General features: G+C 55.6%; 9 protein-coding genes across 9 annotated transcripts; 6 read left to right on the top strand and 3 right to left on the bottom strand.

Annotated features, from left to right (window-relative positions):
• Positions 1 to 1,317: 1,317 nt before the first annotated feature.
• On the bottom strand, positions 1,318 to 6,206 carry CH63R_04279 (Protein kinase; the record flags this gene model as incomplete). Its single annotated transcript, XM_018299254.1, has 5 exons — positions 1,318 to 2,040; positions 2,092 to 2,513; positions 2,565 to 3,564; positions 3,633 to 3,971; positions 4,035 to 6,206. The coding sequence occupies 5 exons, from the start codon at positions 6,204 to 6,206 to the stop codon at positions 1,318 to 1,320; spliced, it is 4,656 nt and encodes a 1,551-aa protein (XP_018160500.1).
• Positions 6,207 to 7,189: 983 nt separating this feature from the next.
• CH63R_04278 (Urease accessory protein) lies at positions 7,190 to 9,326 on the top strand (the record flags this gene model as incomplete). The annotated part of the gene is made up of 2 exons (XM_018299253.1): positions 7,190 to 7,253; positions 7,315 to 9,326. 2 exons carry the CDS (start codon positions 7,190 to 7,192, stop codon positions 9,324 to 9,326), a joined length of 2,076 nt encoding a protein of 691 aa, XP_018160499.1.
• Positions 9,327 to 9,614: 288 nt separating this feature from the next.
• Positions 9,615 to 10,377, bottom strand: CH63R_04277 (Imidazoleglycerol-phosphate dehydratase; the record flags this gene model as incomplete). The annotated part of the gene is made up of 2 exons (XM_018299252.1): positions 9,615 to 10,027; positions 10,101 to 10,377. 2 exons carry the CDS (start codon positions 10,375 to 10,377, stop codon positions 9,615 to 9,617), a joined length of 690 nt encoding a protein of 229 aa, XP_018160498.1.
• A 378-nt stretch (positions 10,378 to 10,755) lies between these two features.
• CH63R_04276 (Arginine biosynthesis bifunctional protein ArgJ, mitochondrial) lies at positions 10,756 to 12,138 on the top strand (the record flags this gene model as incomplete). The annotated part of the gene is made up of 1 exon (XM_018299251.1): positions 10,756 to 12,138. The coding sequence occupies one exon, from the start codon at positions 10,756 to 10,758 to the stop codon at positions 12,136 to 12,138; it is 1,383 nt and encodes a 460-aa protein (XP_018160497.1).
• Positions 12,139 to 12,804: 666 nt separating this feature from the next.
• CH63R_04275 (Centromere/microtubule-binding protein cbf5) lies at positions 12,805 to 14,119 on the top strand (the record flags this gene model as incomplete). The annotated part of the gene is made up of 3 exons (XM_018299250.1): positions 12,805 to 12,851; positions 12,909 to 13,185; positions 13,649 to 14,119. 3 exons carry the CDS (start codon positions 12,805 to 12,807, stop codon positions 14,117 to 14,119), a joined length of 795 nt encoding a protein of 264 aa, XP_018160496.1.
• A 240-nt stretch (positions 14,120 to 14,359) lies between these two features.
• On the bottom strand, positions 14,360 to 16,207 carry CH63R_04274 (Exo-alpha-sialidase neuraminidase; the record flags this gene model as incomplete). The annotated part of the gene is made up of 3 exons (XM_018299249.1): positions 14,360 to 15,498; positions 15,584 to 15,835; positions 15,907 to 16,207. The coding sequence occupies 3 exons, from the start codon at positions 16,205 to 16,207 to the stop codon at positions 14,360 to 14,362; spliced, it is 1,692 nt and encodes a 563-aa protein (XP_018160495.1).
• Positions 16,208 to 19,001: 2,794 nt separating this feature from the next.
• On the top strand, positions 19,002 to 19,481 carry CH63R_04273 (Small secreted protein; the record flags this gene model as incomplete). The annotated part of the gene is made up of 1 exon (XM_018299248.1): positions 19,002 to 19,481. One exon carries the CDS (start codon positions 19,002 to 19,004, stop codon positions 19,479 to 19,481), a length of 480 nt encoding a protein of 159 aa, XP_018160494.1.
• A 42-nt stretch (positions 19,482 to 19,523) lies between these two features.
• CH63R_04272 (uncharacterized protein) lies at positions 19,524 to 19,798 on the top strand (the record flags this gene model as incomplete). The annotated part of the gene is made up of 2 exons (XM_018299247.1): positions 19,524 to 19,619; positions 19,676 to 19,798. 2 exons carry the CDS (start codon positions 19,524 to 19,526, stop codon positions 19,796 to 19,798), a joined length of 219 nt encoding a protein of 72 aa, XP_018160493.1.
• Positions 19,799 to 21,941: 2,143 nt separating this feature from the next.
• On the top strand, positions 21,942 to 25,160 carry CH63R_04271 (N-terminal amidase; the record flags this gene model as incomplete). The annotated part of the gene is made up of 3 exons (XM_018299246.1): positions 21,942 to 22,077; positions 22,208 to 22,604; positions 22,655 to 25,160. 3 exons carry the CDS (start codon positions 21,942 to 21,944, stop codon positions 25,158 to 25,160), a joined length of 3,039 nt encoding a protein of 1,012 aa, XP_018160492.1.
• Between the last annotated feature and the right edge of the window lie 563 nt (positions 25,161 to 25,723).

The following is a 25,723-nucleotide window of genomic DNA, read 5'->3' as shown; positions in this document are numbered from 1 at the left end:
AAGGGGGTAGAAGTCGCGATGCGTCGAGCAAGTCGATGAGAAGGAGGAAATGTCAGACTGGAAAATCGCCAGAGAAAACAAAGTGCATGTCAGAGCAGTTGGGGAGAGGGTCAAGGCTTTTAAAAGTAGGGGAGAGTCTGCGATGTCGCCGAGGCGTCCTATCGCGATTTATCAAGGTTGCGTTCCTTGGACCGAGTCGAGGCACCAACCAGACCGGGCCACCCAGGCGGCTGGGTACAGTACTTACCTACCAAGGTACCTATCCAGGGGTAGGCAGGCATGTTAATGAGCCCTGAGTAGACTTGGGAGGTCACGCAGAGTGTCTCGGATCCGTGACCAGCTCGCTGTCTCCGTCCTTCCACTGTCAATGAGACGGCTTCCGCCACCTAACCCTACCAGTGTCCTGCTGTGTCATTGTTGAGTCTTTGCTTACCCGAACCCAAAACCGCTTTCCAATCCTCAACTCGAAGCCGACGGAATTCTGCAACTCTTTAAGTCTGCAATAGGCTAGACGTTTCCGACTGTTCTGGACTCGTCAAGCACTCGCTCCCACTGCCAGCTACGCACACAAGCCGCACGTCTCTCTCTCCCCCCTTCCCCTTCTCTCTTTGTTCTCCACCTACCTGTGAGGTATTCCGTTCTTTTCTGCCCCGTTAGAATACAGATACTGGTGCATCACGTAAGACATGCACCTCGGTAGGTAACAATTGCGGAAGACTCTTACACCATTGCATCAAACCCGCTCTGCAAACGATTTTATGAGTCCGCAAGGGTGCCTGATACCACCTCGACTTACCGGGGCCAAGTCAGCGGGCATATGGAGATCCATTTCCTGCACTTTTTATGCACCCTCTGTCGGCCATCACTAACCAGAGTTTTGCCTACACATCGGCACTCGACTCGACCGGCTGGCTCGCCCGACCCTCCAGCGTCCTTCTGTTTCGGTACCTGACCGTGAGTTTGGCCTATACTTGATACAGAACAGGACAAGCCGGAAGGGCCCAACAAAGCGTCGCCGCGCAGCCGCTTCTCTCCACCCCTCCAGGGGAAACTCGACCCCGGTGCTTTGTCCGATCGTCCCGGTTCAGCCATGCGACTCGGGGAACCAACCAACCCACGAAGCATGTCATAACCTTGGCACCGACCCCCTGCTTTTGGACCTTACACACGGGTATTGCCCCAAGCTCACGATGCGATCATTTCCAAAGTCCGAGGAAGACGTGCTCAACGTCGGTTGCATCGTTAGAATGCTCTTGTCTTGATTGCTAGCATATCCTGCTATGGCAGCTTAACCACATCCTCTCGGCTCGGCTTCACCTACGCCCCCAGGTCATAGTAGATACAGTTCCCCGTCCTGAAGTTGTACAGGAACGAGTGCCGGCTGGCATTCTTCTTCTCCCAGGTCCATTTCCAATTCAGTAACATGTCGTGGATTTCGCGCACATACTTCTTCTCTGCTGTCGTCACGCTGTGTTCTACCTTGCGCCAGCTCTCCCCGTCCGACAGGCACGTGTCTCTGATAAGATCCATCACCTGGTCCGTTGTCTCGACGGCCAGGATGGGTCCATCGAGGAACGAGTGGACCAGACTGCCGGCGCTCACCTGCGCCTGCTCCACGACTGTCCTCCGATTGAACTTTTTGCTCCTCGTCTGCGCCGTCAGCACGCGCACGTCTTGCTCATGGTGCGTCTCTGCCGCAGCCCCCGTCTCGGACTGTTGGGTGCTGCCCCTCAGCTTGACCACGGACTTGGAGTCGCGCTCCCGGATCTCGGCTCGCAGCCACGAGAGCAACTGCGCCATGGGTATGTCGACGTCGGGCGTGTCTTTCTTGTCCATCGTCTTGACCTTCAGGATCGCGTCCTGCTTGATGACGATGATCCACGAGTATCCCTCATCACGATTCCGGGACAGCAAATCTTCTGGCGATCGTGCATCTTTTGCAAGCTCGGCACTGATGTTGTGCGACCAGAGCATCTGCAGGATTTCTATTCCCGTAGACCGCAAGACGGCAGCATCGAAGCTGGCTACCAAAGCATCGCACTGAGAACATATTAGCAGCCTGGCCAAATCGAGGGGAGGCGGACGACGAACTCTCTTGGCGTTGTCAAAGATGTCATGGCTTTCTTCTTCGGATTTTTTCAAGAAAGCCCTGCCACCGCTTTTCGGGGACCTCGACAGTTTCTCCCACGACAAATTGAATCCCACGGCGTGGCGCTCTTCGTAGTTGTTGCCAATCTTGGGACGGTTTTCTCTGATGAGGCTGTCGTACCGACCACCCGCGGCGAAAACGTCCTTGACCTTCTTGTCGTAGAGGCAGGAAAAGAGTATTCCCCCGGTGTAAAAGCTTTCCTTGAGACTGTTCAGAGGAGTGACGTAAATTTTGCTCGCAACCCCGAGACGTTTGGCATATTCTGAGACCTCTCGCAGATGCGCCAAGGTCGACGAAGCTCGCTGGTACATGTCGGTGCCTTCAAAGAGGGTCTTGAGCTTGGAAAAGGCCTTTGACGGTGTATCTGGACCCGGTTAGTCTCATGTCACGACGTGATCAGGTGCTCGTCACTTACCTCGAAAGTCAAATCGCTGTAGTTCGTCGACACTAGTCGCCGACAAACCGATCATCGGAGATCGCAGCTGCGCTCTGATTTTCTGCCAAGTCCAGTGGTGAATGTTCAGTTTGCTGAGGACGTCTGCCACAGCTCTCCGAGAGCCGTGCTCGACCCGGCAGTAGTCGAATATAAGCTGTAGTAAGTCGGAATGTCCCAGGTGGAAACACATCTGGCTCGAAGATAGCGAGGGAAAGGTCGCAATGATTTCGTCGAGCACCTTCAGGACCTCCGCTTCCTTTAACGCCAGATCGAGGGTGTTGGTCGTCACAATGTCAAAGTCAACCTCACCAAGCATGTAGGGCTGTCCAGTGTCCCCTTTGTCGCGGAAGATATTGCCGAATGTGAATGTCCGCTGGACGCCTGGCGCTGCGCTGGCCTTGGCAAGCATCCTCGCGTGGCCCATCGTAAGATCGAAGGGAAGCTGTAGGACCGTTCCGTTCGAGTCCAGAAGTCTCACCACGTTCTCGGCATAATGGGCGGAACGGGGGTAGAGACATGTCCGTTGACACTCCAGAGCCCCGTGTCGGCGGAATATGGATATCAAGGTTTCCTTGACGATGCTCTGGTTCAATAAGTCTGACTGGCTCGGGCTCGACTCGTGCATATCCCACGCGTAGTCCTTGGCTTGTTCCAGTGGCCGGGAGAACAAAGTCGACAACATCTTCTTGTAGTAGGGTGAGCTGGGATCTGCGAGGCCTGCAAGGGTACGTCTGATGGTCTCACTCTCCATTTGGACCGGGAGCTTTCCGCTTTGGAGCAGTTCCGCGCTTGAAGGCCGCTCTTTCGGGTTGTGTGTCACCAACGACAAGACAATCTCTGTTTGTACTCTTTCCGCAGGCTTGAAATCTGGAGGAAGTATTGGGCTCGGTCGCCGGAGCTTCTCGAGGACCTCGGCTCTCTGCATGCCGAGCATCGGAGGATAACACATCTCGAAAAAGATGATACCCAAAGAGTACATCTTGGACGATGTCAGTACCACGGCTACACACAGGAGGGTGGCCGTAGAGCTTGGCACGTGAGACTTACATCGACTTTGGAACTGTACATCCCGCTGGAACCTGACCGTACCTCCGGGGCGGCATAAGACGTGGTTCCGATGCTTCTGGTGATGTCGTCTGATTCCATAGCGTTTGGTAAAGCTTTGTCGACAGCAAATTGGCCACTGGTTGCCAATCCAAAATCGCCAATCTTGACGTTGTCCGTTCCATCGCTACTATGGGCAATGAAGATGTTTTCGGGCTTCAGGTCTCGATGAACGATGCTGAGGCCGTGAATATGGGCAAGCCCTTCGAGTATTTGTCGGAAAAGACGCCAAATTTCCGGTGTGTTTTGATAAAGCTTTCTGGTGATCAGATCACGTAGTGTCTATAGCTGTCGGTTAGGCCACCGGCGTCCGGTAGAATCTCGATTGCTGGCAAAATGGCTTACCCTTTTCTCGCAGTATTCCATGGAGATGTACAAAACTGTCCTGGAAGATCGGTGGGACTGAGTCCTTCTCAAGATCTCTTTACCCTTTGGCGCGCGTCCGACCGCCTGACTACTGTTGTCAGAGTCGGAGTCGCTCTCATCCTCCGAGTCGTCCTCGTCCTCATCCTCTTCTTCGGAGCCAGAGTCGTCTTCTGCGTCCGAATCGTCGTAGCCAAACTCCACTTGGGGGTAGCCACTGGATGACATAAAGTCCAGGCCACCGGTGCTTGTCGTGAAGTGAATGGCGGGGCCTTGAGATATCGTGTCTCGAGAGTCTTCCGTGTTCAAGTCTTCCGTGGAGGTGTCGCCCTCTGCGTCAGATTGGTCCGGAATCTCCTCGACCCAGGTGTTGTAGTAGCGAACCACGGCTGGATGGCTGAGCTGTGACAACAGGCGAACCTCTTTCAGAATTTCAGTCAGGCTTGCTTGCGACCTTTGGCTGACCTTCTTGATGGCGTATATCTGTCCGTCCAACTTTTTCCGGGCCTTGACCACCTCCCCAAATCCACCCTTACCTAGACGACCCTCCTCATCAAAGTCTTCTCGGTATCTGGACGAGGTGAGAGTTCTATTCGTCGACTCACGTCTCAGCCTTGGGGGTATTGGGGACAGGGTGTTGAGAGAATGGTAATTCGACGTGATCGCGAGGCTGTCCTCCACTATTACAGGCGCGTCTGTGGCAAGGAACTCACTGGATCCGAGCTCGAAGGCGCGAGGCCGTTTCTTGGGATCTGCTTTGAAGAATCTGGTAACCAACTCTTGTAACGGCCTCGACAATGACATAGAATCTGACACGGAGGAAGGTGAATGGTACTTTTGAGGCACGTCAAGCCCAAATATCATTTGCAAGAAGACAATGCCGAACTCCCACATGTCCGTCTTCTGCGTGTAATGCGGCTTCGACAACGCGGCAGTTTCCGGCGGCAGCCAATAAGCGGATTTTGCCGAGCTCAGTCCCAGAGGCGCATGGCTTTTGGATTTGATGTTGTGCAACTCTCGTTGGTAGCCCGCGTCTGCGAGTTTTGGGACCACCTCTCCTGTTTGTTCCCGGAAAAGCAAGACGTTCCCTGCGTGGATGTCTTGGTGGACCATGGACTTGTTGTGTAGGAAGTTGAGAGCATCCAGTAGATCTCGCGTCCAGGCGCGCACCTTGCTGGTATCCAACTGGCCAGCGAGGTCGAGAAGTTCAGCTAGAGATCCCTTCTCGGCACTAGGGGTGAGGACGTTGACGGTCCAAAGACTGGCCAACGCTTTTGCCATGTTGCTCTTCTCGCGCTCCACTCTGAAGTCCAATACCTCGAGCAGATTCCGATGACGCACTAGCTTAAGTGCCTCAAGTTGGCTTTCGAGGGACTGAATTTGTTTCTTGAAGACAGAAACATCCTCTTTGGCAGTTGTACGAAGAACGGCTTCCTTGAGAGCCAAGGTGGGACAGTCCTGACCACTGTCAACGACGGGCCAAACGGAGAAGACAGTTGAAACGGAGCCTTTGGCGATCTCGGATTTCCCGAAGACAGCCTGAAATGAAATGATGTTTCCGGTTTTGTCAGTCGTGTTGCAAGGTCGATCAAATATTATGCGACCACTTTCCGGGCCGTTAAAGCCATCCATTGTGTTGAGAGATGGTAGTCCGTTGGGGCGGTTCTTCTTGCGCGTCTCCTTCGCCTTGTCCTTTTGGCGTTTCAACTCAACCTGCAACAAGCCGCCAAGAACTCTCTCTTCCTCTTTGTTCTCTTCCTCCTTCTTGCGTTTCTCTTCTTCTCTCTGCTCCTGGGCCAGCTTGGCCAATAAGGCCTCGTGGGAGGCTCGCTCTTCTTCAAGCGAAGGCAGCTCAAGACCCTTCGCCTTGGCCTGAGCAGCGTCTTCGAGAATGTCTCTAAGTCCCTCCACAATCCGGTCCATCATCTCCTGCTCCTCGGTGGCAAAGATTTTGGGCTGTGTCTCGATGAATTTCTGAAGTTTGAATAGGGTAACCTCACGAAGGTCGCCGGTGCTCTTCAGCGTCAGTAACGGCGGGCTCTTGGGATACGTAGCAGTCATCACTACGCCAAGAGTGATGGCCAAGTCCTCATCCGAAGAAGCCCTGATGCGGACATCGAATGAGGGATCTGATTTCTGCTTGAACGTCAGCATCGCCAGTTTCGACGATGAAAGCCTCCATTAATAAATGACGAGGTCCTCTTTACCTTCCAAGCGCCCGGTGTCTCTGCATGCCTCATAAAATCCTCTCCATAAATGGCTTCGAGAGCGATGAGCTCGTTCTGCTGAAGCTCCTCATATTCAATCTTGCTGGCAGCCTCGGGACCCTTTGGCTTGAGTCCTGGGAAGCTTGAGTCATCTTCGTTTGTCTGAGGCCGGTCGATGGGCTTTTTCCACACCCCGGATGATTTCCACGCCATTTCGAAAACGACGAGAAGGTACTTGACGAATCACCACAGCGCGAGCCGTGACGGTCCGTTACAGGAAAGCCATGATGCTTTTGTATGGGCAATTTTGTTATCAGATATAGGGTAAATTGTATGGATGATAGACTAGAAAAGAAGAAATAGACGAAACTAAGTCTAGCCGACTGAAGGAAGCGCCACAGCTAGCGAGCATCGACGGCTGGCGGCCTAATGCGCTGTCACAGTACGACCTCTGCGTCCACCGCCGTCAAGCTGGAAGTGGGGGTGTTTTCTCGAGCGTTAGGCGGGTGGTGCCCCTCACTGATGACGCCCCTCACTGATGACGCCCGTCGTTCTGGCGCTTTTCTTTCTAATGGGCCAAGCCACCCAAGTGCCTGGAGATTGGAGGGGTGCTACAGAGAGGGCTCCGTCCGAAAACATGTTTCTCAGACTGTGTGGGTCTGGTGGGCGACACAGGGACGCGCCGTCCACATGCGGTAACAAAGTAAACAAGGAGAGAAACATATTCATCCGTTCGCCGCGGTCAGATCGCCAAAACTGCAAACCACCGAATAAGTACCTGCGACCCGTCAGGACACGAGCGCATGTGATGCAAGCTTGTAAAACGAACTCCGCGCAACCACAGACACCCCCGATCCGCGCGTAATCATCATCCACTCATTGGCATAATTGTCCTCTTTCTCCAGGATTCAGGGGGCCCACGAAGTTAGGATGCTAGGCTGGGTTCTTAGACGAGGGTTGGAGGGCGCGTCTGGTGGAAACAGAGGAAACCCAGGTAAGGAGACCCAGCACGACTTTACACTCACCTCTCCTCGTTGTTTCTGACTTCGAGACAGACGACACGACGCAGATTGAGCAACCAGACACGCCAGCGCCCGTTTTCGCTGCGCGCGCGCTGAAAAGCGCAATCTTTGGGACACCCGCGCGACCTGAAGACGACAACGTCGCAGGCATGGCGCATCGTAGAGACGCTGACGACTCCGACGCGGATTCGCGAACGCCACTGAAACCCCAGGGTATCCTCTTAACTCCCGGAACCGGGACTTCGCGGCGAAAGCGCGTTTCGTTCGGGCATGACGTGTTGGACAATAAGAAAGTCGACAACAAGAAGGGCAAGGGGAAGGATACCGACGAACGGCCCGGAAAGTTCCCCGACAGCTTTGCCGACTCGACCAGCGACTCTGCGAGCAAGCGCACCAAGTTGACGGAGGCATTGGAGAACTCTCGGCGGAACAAGGGAACCGCGAGCTCACGAGAGAGGAGCCAGACGCGCTCCGGCACAGCGAGAGGAGACGATGCGGAGGACGAGTGGGAAGAGGCCGATGACGACCAGTGCACCCAAGACATCACGATTGACCTTAATGAGCCTCATTCGCGGTCGGGCAAATATTGGAAGTCGGAATTCGAACAGTATCACCAAGACGCTAAAGCCGAGATGGAGAAATTGCTCAAGTACAAGCAACTGGCAAAATCCTATGCCAAGATGAAGGACGCCGAGGCCATCGACCTGAACGCAAAACTTAAGGAGGAGCAAGAGAAGGCATCACAAATGGAAAAGAAGATATCCGAGATGGCTGCACAGATCGCTTCGAAGCGCGTCAGCGGCGAGGAAAGGGACAACCCACAGTTGATGAAGGACTTGGCCAAACAGACCGCTGTCGCCGTCGAATACAGGACACAGGTGAAGGAGTTGGCAGCCTTGCTGGAGAATCGTGAGGGAGACGATGACGAGGGAGATGCACAAAGCAGACGCCGAAGACAGGCCGCTTCTCCACGGACGCACAAAACATTGCTTGAAACGCAGCGCGAGTTGAGAAAAGCTCGAGCACAAGTGAGGGAGAATGGCCAATTGCGAGAAGAAGTCGAGCGCTTGAAGTCCGACCTCCTCTTTGCCGAGCAACGAGCAAACAAACTCGCCGAGGAAAACAAGCGACTCGCTGAGCAACAGCCATTACAGAACAAGGAGACGGCCCCATCGAACAAAGACGTGGACGAGGTACAGGAAATGTGTCGACGAAAGGACGAAGAGTTGCGCAAGCTGAAGTCAGACTTCGAGTCTTATCGAGCTGACGCCGAAGCCACGCAAGAAGATACCCGGCGCATCTTGGAAAAAGCAACTGAAAAGATCAACGAACTGAAGAAGGAGATCAAGACTCTCAAGGCGGGTTCAGCGGAGGCGTCTAAGACCAAGGGTGCAACCACTGCTTCAGCAGACCGTGAGCCAGTTGCGAGGGAGCATCGGGCCCAAGACAACGACCGCCTCGTTACGACTAGCAAAGTCCAGAAGCCGTCGGTTGATACTGACCGGCGAAGCCTCGAACTAGTGGAGTCTTTGGGCCGGAAGCTCAATGAGACGAAGTCACAGAATCTTCGGGATAAGTATCAGCAAGACGCCGATTCTCTCAGCTCGGAAGAAGACGAGCCTGTGGCTGCGCCCATGCGACGTCCGCAATCCGAAATCTTTTCAAACCGCGTCGAACTGGACAAGCCTAAATGGAGGCCCTTCATCCCGAGGTCACCACGCAACAGAGAATATCTCGGTCCCGATCTGAATGAACGGATCGTAACCTCGAGCGAGGTCCCTTCGGGGACAACACCGATGCCACGGCATAGGTTCGCCAGCAAGGCAAATAGCCATCCCGTCGACCTGTTGGAAGACCGGTTCGCCCGACTCGGCGGCCCGGACATCGACGCTAGCGCCATGATGACGGCCAACATGTCGAGGAGCACACTGCCTCCCGAGAGGCGAGCCGCAGCAATTGCAAGGATAGAACAGAGGAAGGCCGACAAGAGACGAGCTGTGTCAGGCCAGAGCAGCAACAAGGAGAATGTGCGTCCTCGACGCTGATGGGTAATTCGGGCCAATTGCATTGCATGGATTGCGGGCGTTCACGTTTCTCGCCCTTTTTATCTTTTCTTCTTTGGCGTTTGGTCGTTTGGTTGTAGGAACAGGATTCAAGTCATTGTACGAGTAATTCCTGGGTACAATGGATAGCATGGTGTTTAGGTGGGTATCATATCAGCTCTCAGAATATTCGAACGGTTCAATAACCTCGTTCCCAACGTCGTCCCTTTTTTTGTTGTCTTTACTGTAGTTTTCTTCTTCTTTCATTTCATTAGATGCATTTTGATCGATTTACGCGCTCAAGGTTCCCTTGGTGCTGGGCACTTCTCCCTCCTTGCCAGCAACGCGACTCGTTGCCATCTTGACGGCCACGGCCAGGGCTTTGAAGGCGCTCTCGGCACGGTGGTGGTCGTTCTCACCCCGCAGGCAGTCGACATGCAGGGTGACTCTGGCGCCCTGGGCGAAGCTCTGCAGGCAGTGGGGGATCATCTCGCAGCTCAGGTCGCCAATCTTCTCGCGGCGGAGCCCGAGGTCGATAACGCTATAAGGTCGGTTGGACAGGTCGACGACGGCGCGGGAGAGGGCTTCGTCGAGGGGGGCGTATGCGTAACCGAAGCGGGCGAGGCCAGTCGCGCTGCCGAGGGCGTTGGAGAAGGCGTAGCCGAGGGCTATGCAGACATCCTCAGCGGTGTGGTGGTCGTCGACTATACGATCAGTGTAAGCCAAGGGGCAAGATGGCCGTCGCGTAGACCATGAGAAGGAGAGGAAGAGACGGACTGTGAAGGTCGCCCTTGCAGGCGAGGGCCAAACTCCAGCCGGCGTGCTTGGAGAGGGCGTGGAGCATGTGGTCGAGGAAGCCGATGCCGGTGTTGACGCTAATCGTCTGAGACTTGCTCGCCTGCGAGGCGTGTTCGGTAACGGCCGCAGTGAGTCTCGAGTCGGTGTCGGGTGGGAATGCCCCGCCATCGAGATTGATGGCCAACTGAATCTTGGTCTCGTTGGTGTCGCGCGCGAGGGCGGCCCATCTGGGAGGGTGGGAGGAGGTCGTGGACATGGTGGTGGATGAGTTGTGTGAGACGTTAGGTGGTCGACTGTGGAAGAGGATGTGAGGGAGGGGAACGTAGGTATGGAAAATGTGTCAAAAGGTATCGCAAATCAAGATGGCATTTCAATGAGGTAGGTACCCAGGATAATTATTTCGGCACCTGCTTTTTTTTTCTTAGTCACTTATCGACGGCCCACGGGCCGCCGTCCGTCGGAGCTGTAGCTGCAGAGTCATACTGCGCTGGGAAAGTGGCCGGGGGTGGGCGACGTGGGGCATTGGCCAATAAAGGCGCCGACTCCCATAGAAAGCCAACCCGCCCGTGTTTGAGTCGTTGCCCCCAAACCCTTTTCATCGCCATCGTTGGACACTCGCCGCCGATTGCAAAAGATGGCGCAGCCCGTCAGGAGGTTTCCCGGCCACTTGGCCCAGTTCGTGAGGTGTTACTCGGTCTCGGCTGAGAGTATTCCCGCCGCCAAGAAGAAGTATGTGCCGACTGAGGGCACGTATCCCCAGGGTTTTCAGGCCTCTGGGATCCTCGTGGGAGTGAAGCCGGGAAACAAGACCAAGCCCGATCTCGCTCTGCTCAGCTCAGACCGGCCTTGCGCCGCCGCCGCCGTCTTCACCAAGAACAAATTCCAGGCGGCACCCGTCACCTTCAGCCGAGACCTCCTGAAGAAGAAGTCCAACCGCGGCATTCGTAGTGTCCTCATCAACTCGGGGTGCGCCAATGCCGTCACCGGAAAGGGTGGTCTCGAGGATGCCTCTCTCATGGCGCACGCCGCCGACAAGGCTGTTGGAGGCGAGGGCGATGCGTCGTCAACCATTGTCATGAGCACGGGAGTCATTGGCCAGAGACTCCCCATTGCCAAGATCGTCGACAATGTTCCCGCTGCCCAAGGGGCTCTGGGCTCATCTCACAAACACTGGCTGAGCTTTGCTACCGCCATCTGCACGACCGATACGTTCCCGAAACTCAAGTCCAAGACCTTCACGCTGCCCTCGTCACCAGGCGTCGAGTACCGTATTGCTGGCACCACCAAGGGCGCCGGCATGATCCATCCCAACATGGCCACGCTCCTCGGTGTTGTAGCTACCGACGCCCCCATCTCGCCTGCCGTCATGCCCTCGGTTCTTAAGCATGCCGTCGACCGATCATTCAACAGCATCACGATCGATGGAGACACATCGACCAACGATACTCTCGCGCTGCTCGCCAACGGTGCCGCTGGAGGCAAGGAGATTGTGTCCGAGGATTCGGCCGATTACGCTGCTTTCAAGGAGGTCCTGACTGATTTCTCTATCGACCTGGCCAAGCTCATTGTCCGCGACGGTGAGGGCGCCACCAAGTTCGTCACGATCCGCGTCGTCGAGTCCGCTAGCGAGGAGGCTGCACGGAAAATTGCCAGCACCATTGCCAGGTCGCCTCTCGTCAAGACTGCACTGTACGGAAGGGACGCCAACTGGGGCCGCATCCTATGCGCGACTGGTTACTCGCTCGTGTCCGAGCCCGGCCAGGCCGTCAGCGATGTTCCCGAGGTCGTCCCCGAGAAGACCAACGTCTCCTTCGTGCCTACAGATGGCACCCCTGAGCTGAAGCTGCTGGTCAACGGCGAGCCTGAGATGGTTGACGAGGCCAGGGCTTCCGAGATTCTGGAGTTGGAGGACTTGGAGATCATCGTGAGGCTGGGCACTGGTGACAAGGAGGCCACGTACTGGACCTGCGATTACAGCCACGAATACATCACCATCAACGGCGACTACCGCACGTGAATGAGGCGTTGACAGTCTGGGAGTTTGGAAAAATAGATCACAGCTAGAGTTGTTGGGAAGTTTTGTCATGTTAGATACGCTAAGCCGCAGGGCGTGAAGCGAACGAAGTACCTAGAGTTGAGGTAGTTATTCGGAATGGTCCACTAAGAGGTCCAATCGAGGTGTCGATCGGACTGTTCAATTGAGAGCTTAGCAGTGGAGTTCGTTCGCGTCAGACTTGCCAAACAGTGGCGGCTCCGGGGGGTTGTCTCCAGTACCTAGTGTATCGACTGTCAGCGGTTGCCGTAACTGCAGCGCACCGCAAGCGACGGACCAGGAGACGTCCCCCACCAAGATACTGTTTTCACCGCTTAGGCCCACTCAGAGGGAAGCCCCAGCGGCAGAAAAAAATGCATTGAAAAACGCGAGGCAGGAACGATTCCCTTTACTTCTAGCTTATTAAAATATTCCCCTTCAGAGAGGACACGGGTCAGGAACATGACCACCAACAACACATCAGCGCTGCAGCCTGGTGTCTCATTGGTTCTCCCCCGCAACGCCTGCAGATAAAAATACGGCGGCCTGCCAATTGCAAGCTGCCATCTGCCATCTGCATCATCTTCACCACATTTCTCTACTTACCATCACCAGTTTTCACCACGCCAGATCACCCTTAACTTTGGCAAGATGTCCGAGTTTCTGGATGTTTACTGGCAAGCGCCACCTGTCGCAAGGTAAGCGCACTTCATCTCCTCACCAACCGTCGGATGCACGTACTGACTCTCGTCTAGAACATTTGCGACGGCCGCCTTTGTCACGTCTCTGTCCGTCCTCCTCGGCATTGTGAAGGCGTACTGGTTTATCTTCCTGCCGGACTTTCTTTTCCAGTTCCCGCCTCAGATCTGGCGTTTCGGGACCAATTTCTTGCTTACTGGCCCCCAACTCGGCCTGCTCTTTGACACGTACTTCCTGTACACGTACCTCACTGCCCTCGAGATCGGCAACCCAAGGTTCGCCAGGCGCGAGGATGTCATTTGGTATCTCATGTTCGTGTGCACTGTCATCACGGTAAGTTTGCTACATCGTCGCTGCCCTCCCTCGGCAGTCCGCCCAACACCACGATACCCAACAGCGTCCTCGGGAAAGTTCCTCCGCGCGCTGCAACCTGCAGAGAGCATCGTCTCTTGTTTGCTACACCTACACATACTACACCTCATATTATCTGCCCGCATAGTGGATACCCACAGCTATAGCGGTTCCTGGAAATGAGGAAGAGTACCCTCACGGCGCGACCAGTCCATTTCGCTTTACAGGACTTGGCTTGTGGCGTGGGCGTGGTGGGATGTCTATGGATGGCTCGTGTAACCTTTCAATGTTGCTCGAGTGGTTTTTATAGCTCCCTACATTTTACCAATCAATCCTCTGGGTTGTCTTAGTCGTTTTCTCTATGTCACGTTATTGTCCCGGTTACCATCACTATGGACCAACCCAGCTCTGGCCCAGGGGAAGCATGCGCTAATATCGCACACAGGCGCTCTGCACCTACCTTATGGGCGGAGGAGCCTTCCTGCCGGCTTTGATTCTCGCTATGTGTCGCACAGTCACCCAGGACCAACGTGGCATGAAGGCCAACTTCTACTTCGTCACTATTCCCGCCCAGCTGACCCCGTTCTGCATGATGCTTGTGTCGCTGCTGTTCCCCGGCGGGTACTATACCTTCATGATCCAGCTCATGGGCTTCATTGCCGCCCACCTGTACGACTTCTTGTCCCGGGTGTGGCCCGAGTTCAGCGGCGGTCGCAATCTGATCCCTACGCCCGCCTTTCTGTCGCGTCTTGTACAGACACCTCGCTTCAACCAGCGTGGCTACGGCACTGCCGTCCGCGGCGGCGGAGGCGCGCCGGCGCAAACCTCTGGCAGCAGCACGGGCGTGTCTCAGGGTGGGGGTGGAGTTCTGCCGGATTCGTGGAGGACCCGAGGACCCGGAAGACGTCTGGGTTGAGAGAGAGTAGAAGAAAGTTGTAAGATAGGACACTATCGCATTACCGACAACAAAGAGTATAATTCGATTCTTAAAATATCGTCTTTGTGTCCCATGTCACGTGAGACCCATGTACTAGAAATTCAGAAAAACCGCCCGCCACAAACGCCAGAAGCTATTACCCCGAACCCAATCCCGATCGTTTTGTCGAGTGTACGCCTGTCGCCTTTTACGCCAGATGTGAGAAGGTGCCGGCGTGGTCTATCCGTAGAGTGTGCTCTTGCCGCTCCGGATGGGCATGTCGCCCTCGTACTCACGAGGGTCGACCTCTCTCGCGACCGCCACCTGGGAGATGATCGCATGGCCGGCCAACGGCCTGTCCTGGAACCTCTGCCCGTGGAAGGTGAGCGGCTGGGAGATGTGCATATCGCCGCCCGCCTCGCCGCGGCCCGCCACAGGCGTCGCGCCCTCGACGATGATCTGGGGCGGGGGGTACTGCTTCGGCACGCGGATGCGCGGCACTGAGGGGAGTAAGAGGGAGGGAATCCGTGACTTTTTGTGCGTCGGGGGCGGTCCTCCCGGCGGCGGCGGAGGGATGTTCACGAGCTTCGGCTGCGCGTTTGCGCCGTCGCCGCGCGATCCGTGTGACCTCGCGGGCGATGGCGTCCGCGACGTCGACGACGACGACGCAACGGCAGCCTGCGGTGGCGGTCTGATGCCACCCGTGCCCGGGTCCTCACCGGCCGTGAGGTAGGTCTGCAATGCGTACGATTCCGGCGTGTTGGTCCTTCGAGGGTTCGGCGGCGAGGGGGTGTTGGCGCGGTTCGACTGGCGGCTCATGGCGCGCGGGATATAGGCCGGGTGCGTGGGAAGGGCGCTGCTGGGGCCGTGGAAGCCCGAGTGGGGGTCAAAGTTGTAGTGCGCCGCCTCACGGCCGACCTGGACGTCCTGCTCGAGCCTGTCGTAGTAGTCGGCGTTGCTGCTGAAGTTCTGCTTCTCCTGCAGCTCGTAGTTGTATGAGTTGACGGACGACGACTTCTTGTGGTCGGTGATGGGCGCGTAAGGGCTCTTGTTGATGGCGGTAACGGAGCTGGCGTGGCTCCGGGGGAGCCGGGGAGGGAGGCCGGCTTCGTCCTGCATCCTCTGCTTGCGCTGCTTGCGGCAGTAGATGATGAAGAGGCAGATGGCTCCGACGAAAACGAGGCCACCGCCGACGGCGATGCCCACGATGGTGCCGAGCGTCATGGTTGTGGCGGAGGCCCCGCCATCTCCCGGCATGGTCGTGTTGGTGGCCGACTCGGTGATGTTGACGGCTTCGGTGGAGAAAAGCTGGCCGGTCAGGCCGAGGAGACTGCCGTTGGCGGGTTTTTGCTGGCAGCCGGCTTTAAGAGCAATCAAGACTGTGTAAGGCGAGGGTGTTTGTTCAGCATGCGCTTCTATGAGAAAGGAACAAAGAGGCGGGGGGGGTTCTTGTGTGAAGCTTACAGTTAGAGAGGTAGCTCTGGCTGTCGCTTGACTGCAGACACCGAACACAGGACCACCAATTTGGGCTCGCAAACCTATCGGCATCCGCGGTGCAATAATCGTACGCCGTGTCCGCGTCCGGCGTGGTGAGCCCGGCTGTCAAGGCATTCTTGAGAGGACGGCATGCGCTGTTGATGATACATGGAGAGTTGATGTTGGAAATGGCCTCGGGAAAGTCAAAGAGGCAGACATCTACTGTGTATCTGATGTTATCTGCGAACCTCGGATTAGCCGCCCGTCTTACACGAGGGGACCCCCCCCTTCTTCCATAGGCTGAGTCTTACAGAGGAACCATGCGGCGTCGCTCTGCGATCCCTGGGCTGCCTGGCTTTTTTGCATGCAGCTGACGCAGTTCCTAAACTTGATTCCTTTTCCTGTTGAATGGTACTGGTCGTTTTCGCAGACAATATCTGACGAGTTTGTCCCAGATGTCGCCGTGTCGATTGCCGTGCCATTTGGTCCGCCCAAGCACAACGCCGCACAGTCAGAGCCAGGTGTAACCTCGAGCGAACAGACGGCCTCGACGAGCAAGAAGACGAGAAGCAGATGCCACAGGGACGGGACGGCGATGGCGAAGTGCCTCATACCGGGCTGGGCTCTGGCAAAGGGGGGGCGGGAAGAAGGGAGAGGATGATGGGATTAGGTGAAGCCCGGGCAATCTTATGAGCCTGGCATATCACCTCCCTTTGACTGAAGACTCGGTGACTGTGAGAGAATCGGAGTCTGTCGTCGAGGAGACCGGAAACAGCACAACTGTCGACGAAGAAATCAAAAGCCCTCCTTTGGGGGGAAACCCGGGCTTGCTTCTGCGGGACTCATTGCAGATATAATGCCCGGCCAGAAAAGGTAGCATTGCGGCACGGCTGATCCCCAATGCAAGAAAGGCAGGCGGCTCTGCACCTACAAGCATTGTCAACGTAGAGGGTTGGTCTATTTTGAGGGTGTGGTGTAGTGTATCCGTAGTTGCGCTGGCTCCAGCCGGTGAGAGACTCAAGACGGCAAAAAGGCTTCAACCGCGTGCATTGCAAATGTTTCTCTCCAGATCGCCGGGCGGAGTTCGCATGGGTGCCGAGAATAGCAATAGGCAAAAGAAAGCCAAGACTGGAGAGCGGGTATGCCGTAGTTGTGTGCATGGGCGACGTCCAGTAAGACGGCGCGTGGTCCGAACCCTGGACGGTTATAATCGCGCCCAGGCCCGGACGCGACGAATAAGAGAGCAGGAAACGGTGAACCCGCAGCGCCAAACAAATTGTACTCGAGGAAACGGAGCACGCTCACTGGCCTGGGCAAGACACGGGAGGTTGAAACGGGGAGGAACAGAAGGACAGGATTGAGTGGTTTTGCAGGCGCCGGCCGGCGATGCGGCCTCCATTCCTGCCGTTCATCCACAAATGACTCGACCCAGCCATTTAGCGGCCGTCTTCCCGCCCAGATGGGCCCTCGCATGCTGGCAGCTTCAAGCTTAACTGAGCTTAAGGCCGTTTGGCGGCGGGGAAATCAGACCACTCGACAGACCCATGGCTGGGGTTGCCACGCGGATCAAAAGACCTCGGAGGGGCACCAGGATTTCTTCCGCTTCCTTCGTTCTCACACCTGAAGCCGGGGGGGGGGAGGGGCAGAGAGAACTCTCTCCCATGTTTCGCGAGCAGGCGAAATGGCGTGGCCCCGAAAGGCTTCGCTGCCTTGACTTTCTTACCAGCAATGGGCGGACGAGCCAACTTCGCAGGGCACGACTGAGATGGCATGGGCTGGCTTACTTGGGCCACGCCGAATGTGAAATAAGGTCATTAAACGCGTCTATCAGCCAACGAACGACACGAGTACACTTTGTCCGGAGTTAATGCCGCTGCTGCTTTGGCATTTGCCAGCCGATGCGACTCTTCCGACCGCCCGTTCAGACGGCGGATCGTGGCTACCACACCCGGGTCCCTTGCTCGCCCCGGAACCAGTCCTGTATGGCTGTCACCTGCAGGGCAAATTTCCATGAATAGAAGCGAGTGTGATGGTGGCTGCATGCACCAACCACCTTGGAGCTCCTATATTGAGAGATACAGAGAAAGGGTGTGTGACTTCCCGTGCGCTTGCGCGAACGCCTCTTTCTCGGCCATGGCCGGAATCAATGATACACCAAACTTGATCATGAAGGTGTATGACCATTGCGGGGGTTTCGTTTTTGTAAGTAGTGGTTGGGAATGGTAATATACCGTGCATCAGATATCGCCCTTCTCATACATGTATGTTGCTGTGGGTCCATATGGTTGGATTACGATTTATAAAAGGGGCTTTGCCTTCCTCCTCGCGATGCCCTTTGGCGACGGAGACTGATAGTCGTATTTCTCAGCACCAAGAAGGTTTCTTGACAATAAATGCTTCTCTTGTGTCCGGTTATTTCTTGACTCACGGGTCAACCAAGCCCCCCCGCCTCCAAAGGTATGTTTTCCCCCTTTACACCTCACATCTTGCTTGTCCCTATTCGGTCATCATCACAAGATGAGAACCGATTGTGGTACCACGTCCAATTTCATGCAACTTTTACCGTCACTTGACTTCTCTTCGGTGTTACTCTCATCCGGGTCCTTGCATGAGTCCAGAACCGGCCGTGATACTAGGACAGTACGAGTCCGTGATCAGATTGGTCCTTTGACATACTCCCAGCCACGCATCGCCTATTGCCGTTTCACAAGAGCTTTTCTGTTTGCGTTAGTTGCTAGATTTTCCTACGTACATTCCACTCAACCACCAGTCAGCAGCTTTGCAGTAACCGGAGAGAGTGAATCTAAGAGTCAATGGTCTAGAATCCCCGCCGTCATGCTCTTTGATTCAGGGGTGTTTGCGACGCATCTGACAACTCCATACTCATTTCCCACGTTGAACACAGCTGTTATGGGCCCCAGATGATGGTTGTACGAAGCCGTGACACGAAGTCTGCTTTGGGACACTATGGCCCTTCTTGCGGTCGATTTCCCCCTTCATGTCAGAGCGGAAAATACATACCAAGCAGCTTGAGGGTGAATCGGATTAGTTCTACTTGGCCAGGCACAGGCGGTGTTGCCTCGGCCAGTTTGCTGGGTTCGTGTCCCCGTTCTCCTTTCAGCATGGCACTGGCTCCGCCTGGGCAAGGGCAGTTTGTGTCGCACACGATACATCGTCAGGCTTCACAATCAGAGAGTTCCAGACTGGTGATTGCCACCGGAACAAAGCATCTAGACACTCTGGCCGTCTACTTGCTATGCATATTTCTTTCAGAGGGTCGTCCTAAGTGCTAAAGCACCAAAATGATCGCACCTACATAAGGGGCAATGTCGATCGACCCAGTGGTTGTTTAACGTCCACCAAGCCTCCCCTTCCATATATCGCATCTACTATATCCAAATCCAAGATGGGACTCGCACCGGTCATCGTACTCGCCAGTCTCGCCATTCTGACGCTGGCGTCGCCTGCCGAGCCGCCTCAGCCCCAGAACCCCGAGAACTGGTCCCTTTTGGGCTTCCGTCGTGTCTGTTCCGAGGACCAGAGCCAGTGCAGCTACAGCTTCCTCATCTCCGAAAACCCGGCCAAGGTACCCAGGTTCTGCGGCTTCACCGTCACTGCGGCCGGAGGGCTCCCGGCCTACCAGACCGACTTCGCCGTCCTCAAGTGCCCCGGCGTTCCCGAGTACACCATCAACGGTGGCTGGGACGAGCGCGCATTTGTCACTCTGACTGTCATCAACGACCAGAGGAGCCTCTTGTCCTTTTTCGCCTTTACGGATGCGGACCTGTGGGCCGGCGTCGAGGCCACTCCGCAGACCTCCAAGGTGTTCATCCACCCCATGCCGGTCAAACGAGAGTTGAAGCAGGAACAAGAGAAGATCGAATAGCGGAGAAAGGACTTGGAAGCGGCGCAGAAAAGGAAGCAGGAAATGGCCAAGGAGGAAGAGAAGAAGTGGGATGAGGCGATGGGAGAGGAGGGGATATTGCGTATGCTTCGGATTGGAAGCTTGTGGACGAGACCAGATGTGAGTTGCGGTCCTCCCTTGTCAAAACTGGTGACACTGCTGACTGAATCTTCAAGATGTATAAAACACTGTACCTTACTCTGATAAGCTCGCTATTGTGCTCGGCATCTAGAGCGTTGACTCGACGATCGGGGCTTGCTACATCATCATACCGCCGCTCGAGGGTATTCGGTTTTTGAACGATGCTTTTCACACCAGCCGTGCCGGTATGGAGACCGGCTGGTGTCGTACGGTCACAACGAGAACATGGGTGAGGCGGTCATGATAGTGGTCAAATAGAAATATATCGTCAGTCTCTGAGGGGAGCCCCATGCCGACTTCTGTGGCAGCAAAAACGAGGATCGGCGTGCGTATCATGGGCCGAGCCCTGTTCATTGGCTGGAAATTTGAGAAGCGAGACCGTGGAGATGACATGTGGCGGTGATTGGTCGTGGTATAATACTCTTTTGTCGTGGCCATGTTGAGGTATGATAAGGTTTGGACTCTTCGTTCCATATAGGTAGGGACGATTCAATTCCGGCCGTTGACGTCGTAATTGACTTGATTTCAAAGCAGTTGCCATTCCTCAAGTGCATAATCGAATACAGAGATGTGGTTTTGGAAGAAAGCCAATATATTCTGATTCTTGCGATTTGGGCCTTTCTGGAATATGATGTTAAGACTGAAGAAGGGGCAGAGTCATACTTCTCCTTGAAACTGTTCCTAGCAGTCATCCTTCATAGCACTTTGAGATGCGAAACATTTTTCAACGGCGGTCTCCTGCGTGTTTCATCGAACCAACAACAGGTAAGTGAAGTGAGCGTCGAGATGATGAGCCTGCAGAATCGTCCAGACGACTGGACGACAGTCTGGCGGTGACCGGGGCCCCGCGGCCGCTTGTACCCAGCTTAAAGTCAATGGTTGGCAGGAGAGGCGGATTACGCGCCGTTTAGACGCCAGGCCTCGGAAGCTTTTTGGTGGGAGGTCGCGCTCATCTCGGCAATGACTTTGTCGATTTGGACAAGCAGCGCGGCATTTCTCCGTTAGAACCAGGAAGCCGGGAAACCCTCTGACCAAACCTGGCGAACGACGATGTTCCGGCGGCCGACTTTGTGGACCGCGAATCATCTGGAAGGATCACCACGTCCCGGTTGCCTTAGTAAGGCCTGTATGACGCCAGCGCCGTGGTTGGACCAATGGATGAGGGAAGATAGCGCTGGAAACGTGACTGATTAGTGTGAAGCAAAGTGGGACGCAGTCGTGCCCGTGATCACGCTGCAGCGCACTCATATATGGGAGGGGGGCGGCGCTCTGCCAGTCGTTGTATGTAGTTTGGGATCGTGAGAGTTTCACTCTCGATGGGAGGCTTGTCGACGATAGTTGCGTTCAAACCTCACGGAGGAGGGATCGGAAGTGTCGCAGTCTTGTGGTCGTTGTGCCTGATGGGATTTGGCTTACTAACCTGATCAATGTGACAGCAGCCTTCACACACGGAGAGCGTACTCGTCAAACAATTGGCGCACGTGTGTTATGCCTCGCTTGGGATGATATGCCCTCAGTTCTGACTTCTTGTCTTTGGTGACGATGTTTGCAAAGGGGGCAGCGTTGGTGCGGTTGGTCCCGGGACTGGGGAACTGGGGGAACCTCTTCCTCTCTCAAGCCGCCTATCCCGATAAGCGCAATAGCAACAGCGGTAAGCTGGGGCGCGTGCGATGCCGTCCTGCCAGAAGCATGTCACACATAAGGGCCACTTGAGAAGACAGACGAGGAGGGGGGCTGTAGAGCAGTATGAAATGGGAGGCTGGTCTGTGCCCATGCAGACGGCGAATGGCTGCAGTTGCGCCAACTACATCCCCAGGCCCCCTCCCCTGTGCCCCGCGCGAGCGGCAAATGTCGTCCTCCTGTTGGTCACCTACCATCACCAACAACGGAGAGTTACAATAGGTTGGCTCGCGTTGGCTGTCGTGTTTCCTGAGACTTGCTGGAGTGTTACCCCGTGGTCCTTCGCAACGTTCCGACCGAGTTCCCCTCCCCTCTCCTCCGCTATCTCTCCCTCTCCCCAATCCATCCCCCTTCCCCCCCCATATACCCGTTGCGAGCGCACAAGATTCCCCAGATTGGGTTGCGCTAATCCTTGGTCTCTCTCCTCGGCCCCATCTTCTTCTGTCATCTTTCCTTACTCACTCCGTGATTTCTCCCCTCTATTTTGAATGTCGTCGCCATTGTCCTTCGTGTCATATCTCTTCCCAGCGGCGAAACGTACGATCGGTCGAGGGGGTTCTGTCAGTGGGAGATTCGACCCGGTTGTTGTTTCGCTGCGCCCGCCATCGAACCTGTCTGAAAATGAGAATTGGCTGTCTGCAGTTCGCTCCCCAAGTGGGCGATGTCGACAATAACCTCAACCGCGCCGACTCCGTCCTGAGCAAGGCGAACCCCGACGACCTTGATCTTCTTGTACTGCCTGAGCTGGCTTTCTCAGGTGAGTCGTCATGGGAGACAATTTCTATTAGACCGCTCCCCTCAAGAACAGCAATTCCCACCTCGTCATGCGCCGACACCTACACTCTGTGTGTCCCTCCTAACCTACCACGGGGACTGACTGTTTGCAGGGTATAACTTCAAGTCGTTGCAACACATTTCGCCCTTTCTCGAGCACTCCGGTTCCGGTATTACCTCTCTTTGGGCGCGAACCACGGCGCTCAAGTACAACTGCAACGTTGTTGTTGGCTACCCGGAAAAGGTCGACGTCTCCGACAACTGGCCTACCAGTCCTGAGTACTACAACTCAGCCATCGTCGTCAATGAAGATGGCGAGACGATAGCCAATTACAGGAAAACCTTCCTGTATTACACGGATGAAACGTGGGCTCTGGAGGGTCAGGGCTTCTTTGATGGCCCAATCCCCGGGGTTGGAAATGCCTCCATGGGCATATGTGAGTTTTTCCCCGGCAAACCCAAGTTGAAGTGCAATTATACTGATTTGACAACCGCAGGCATGGATCTGAAGTAAGTCCTGTTTGTGGCGTTTTTGCTGGCTATTGGCTGACATGACCAAGTCCGTACAGATTCGAAGCCCCGTGGCACGACTTTGAATTCGCATTCCATGTGCTCGAGTGCGAGTCGAACGTGGTGATTTTATCCATGGCATGGATGACTCGTGAAGACGGCCGCATGTTTAGCCGCATGCCCAATGAGCCCGACTTAGACACGCTGACCTACTGGCTTACTCGCCTGGAACCTCTCATCAGGGCAGAAAACGGGGACGAAGTTATCGTCATTTTCTGCAATAGAACTGGGATCGAAGACGACGCTGTCTACGCCGGTACGAGTGCCGTGGTTGGTATACAGGACGGGGAGGTCAAGATATACGGCTTGCTCGGTCGGGGCGAGAAGGAGCTCCTGGTTGTCGACACCACCAACCCGCCCTACGCGAAACTTGCTCATCGTCCAGAGCCCAACCGTCCGTCTGTTTTACACGGCGAGTTGCAGATGATGAATCCATCTCCAGCGTCCAGCACCCCCACAGGATCGGGGGGCTCTCAGTCGTCTCAACCCAAACCATCGCAACAAAACAACGAGGCACGTACACCAACCGATGCGAAGAAATCGCCAGGGAAGCCGCATTCTTCAGCGAACTCGTCCAAAGACTCCGTGGCGTCGAGGCGTGTCAGGCCATCGCCTCAGATTCAGATCCCACCGCTACAGGACTCTTCGAGTCTGGACAGCCCAAGCCTCCCTACTCCCACCGCGCCTAGCCCTACCCCGCTGTCAATGAGGCCCCGACTCATCATCCCGCAATCCCCGTCATCTCAGATCTGGCCATCTTCCAGCCCGGTACCCCAAAGCACTCAGTCCACGCACTCGGTCCGGTCGATACTGTCCAACCAGTCTGTCACGTCCAACGGAAGGGCGCCCGCAGACAGCACGCCCTATCCAGACAGCGCTCATCCTCTAAGCGGGTATCCTAGATTCCCAGAAAAGATGATTATTGACGGCCAGGTTATCATTGCGCAAGGGCCTTTCAGCCCGCTCACTTCGGCTGGCAGCGAGTCCCCGGCCTCGCCACGTTACTTCTGGCGCCCTTCTGACACTCTCTTGAAAACGCCCATGGAGCCCCGCGGATGGTCCGCAGCCCCAGAGAATCCAATGGTGAAGCATGCTCCTTCACAGACGTACCAGAACCTTTCACTCTGGTCGCAGCACGACCCGGTGGCGCGCTCTCACAGTTCCAACACCGTCCGTACCGCTATCTCGGCAGTGACGGCGAAGAAAGATGATGCGGAACCAAAAAGGCAGAAGAAGCAAGACTCGTCGCGACAAAGGAATTCCCAAGCACCGGAATCGAGGAGCCCTAGTAAATCACAAGGCGGTGGCCCTGCGTTGTCCAAGAACGAAACCAGCAGTGCAGTTTCAAGCCAAGAGGTGGTCCCTGCCCGGCCTTCATCGCCCAAGTCTCGCCATGCCAGCCGCTCCAGGATGCGCGATCGGTCCGACTCGGCGCTTGCTCATCGTGAGCAGGCTGCAGCCATCTCCCAGCATCTCGAGTCCATCTCCAAACGAGCCGAGTCGGTCAACAGAGAACGAGACGCGGCGAGGGCTTCCGAGGGAGCTCAGTCTGGCCAGGCACCTGTAACATTATCTCGCAATAACAGCAAAACCCGCCCAGCCAGGAGACTCTCCTCAATCCTGATTGCGGCAAGCCCTAGCATTCTCCCCAAAGAAGAGGCTCGTCCAGCTTCCGCCGCAATAGTAGATGGTCCCACACTTCACCATCCACGGTCCATGTCTCGCCGGGGCCATCGCGCAAGGAGCGAATCCATCTCCAAGGCGGGAAGAACCTCATCGAGGGACACGCACACTCGCTCGAGAACTCCTGCTAACGATGGGCCGGCCATCAACCGCCCTGCTCCTCGCACGGCCAGCCGAGGCAGACAACCTGGGCCCAAGTTCTCTCCGCCCAAGATGTCACCGAGTGAGGGGCCCAAAATCGCCAGGGGAATGTCGGCCGATGTTGCCAGCTCCACGAACAGGAAACGAAGTTCAGTCATGCCCGGCCCTTCCTTCACATCGGCTGGCTATGCGCCTGTAGGGTTCGATAAGATCGAGGCAGTTCTTCATCCCGGCTGTCCAGTTCATGGACGGCACTCGGCAAGTGGTTCTCGGAATGTGGAAACTGACACAGTGAACGATGGTCGCGAGCCATCCGACTCGATTTTTAGAAGGTCCCTGTCGACCCCCGCTGCTGGTGCCGACATCCACGACATCTTTGGCTCGCTTGAAGGCAGCGTCTCGCAGAACCCGCGGTTCTCGACCATTGGCGGCAACCAGCCGAGCGATGTGACTTCGCTGTCTGAGACGGTGGAAACGGTTTCGACGACCAGCCGCTCACCGTCCACGCCCTACTTCGAACCCAAGACGCCGACAGCGATGGTGATCATTCGAGACCTGGAAAATGCAGCATTTGGAACGTTTCACTCGGACAAAGATGCCGTGTCGGAATTGAGGTGTGTGGATAGAAGCATCGGGGGGGTTTCTGGTGGTGCTCAGAGCGCGGCTGCTTAGATCTTGCAACCTCATGGCATGATGACTTTTCTATTTGTTTTGTTTATGATCCATTTCGAGCGGGGAGTCAGGACTGAACAACGTATTGTTTGCCGTCGTTGGGATGAATACCAGGAACGGTAATGAATGAGAGTGGCTTCGAGTCGAAAATGGATTGGCAGCCGGTCAGGATATCCTGCGATCGATCAGTACCTAGGTATCTTGAGCACTTTTATTTCTACACAGTTTTGAGCAGCTGCACTGCAATATATGCCCTGTTCGTTTGCTTCAGTGCGTAGAAAATTGGAGGCTCAGAAGTCGCCTCTTGAAATTACAGCGGCCAAGGGACTGTCTATCGCTACCTACCTTACCTCCCCATACCAACCTTGCTATGTCAGCTGGTTCTTCGAGATATCACATCAACCAGCAGTTGTTGTCTGCCGTTCTAAGTTGGCGCGGATAACGCAGTGTCCGAATGCCCAACAGCCAACCTGTGAACAACAGCACGGCGGATCCAATACTAGAAGTCCACTCCGATTTGCCGCCCTTCTGCAAGGCACCCGAGTGAAGTGATCCGCATGGGA

Source organism: Colletotrichum higginsianum, chromosome 3, assembly GCF_001672515.1.
Source record: "Colletotrichum higginsianum IMI 349063 chromosome 3, whole genome shotgun sequence".
Lineage (NCBI taxonomy): Eukaryota > Fungi > Ascomycota > Sordariomycetes > Glomerellales > Glomerellaceae > Colletotrichum > Colletotrichum higginsianum.
This window is presented reverse-complemented; position numbering and strand designations above follow the sequence as displayed.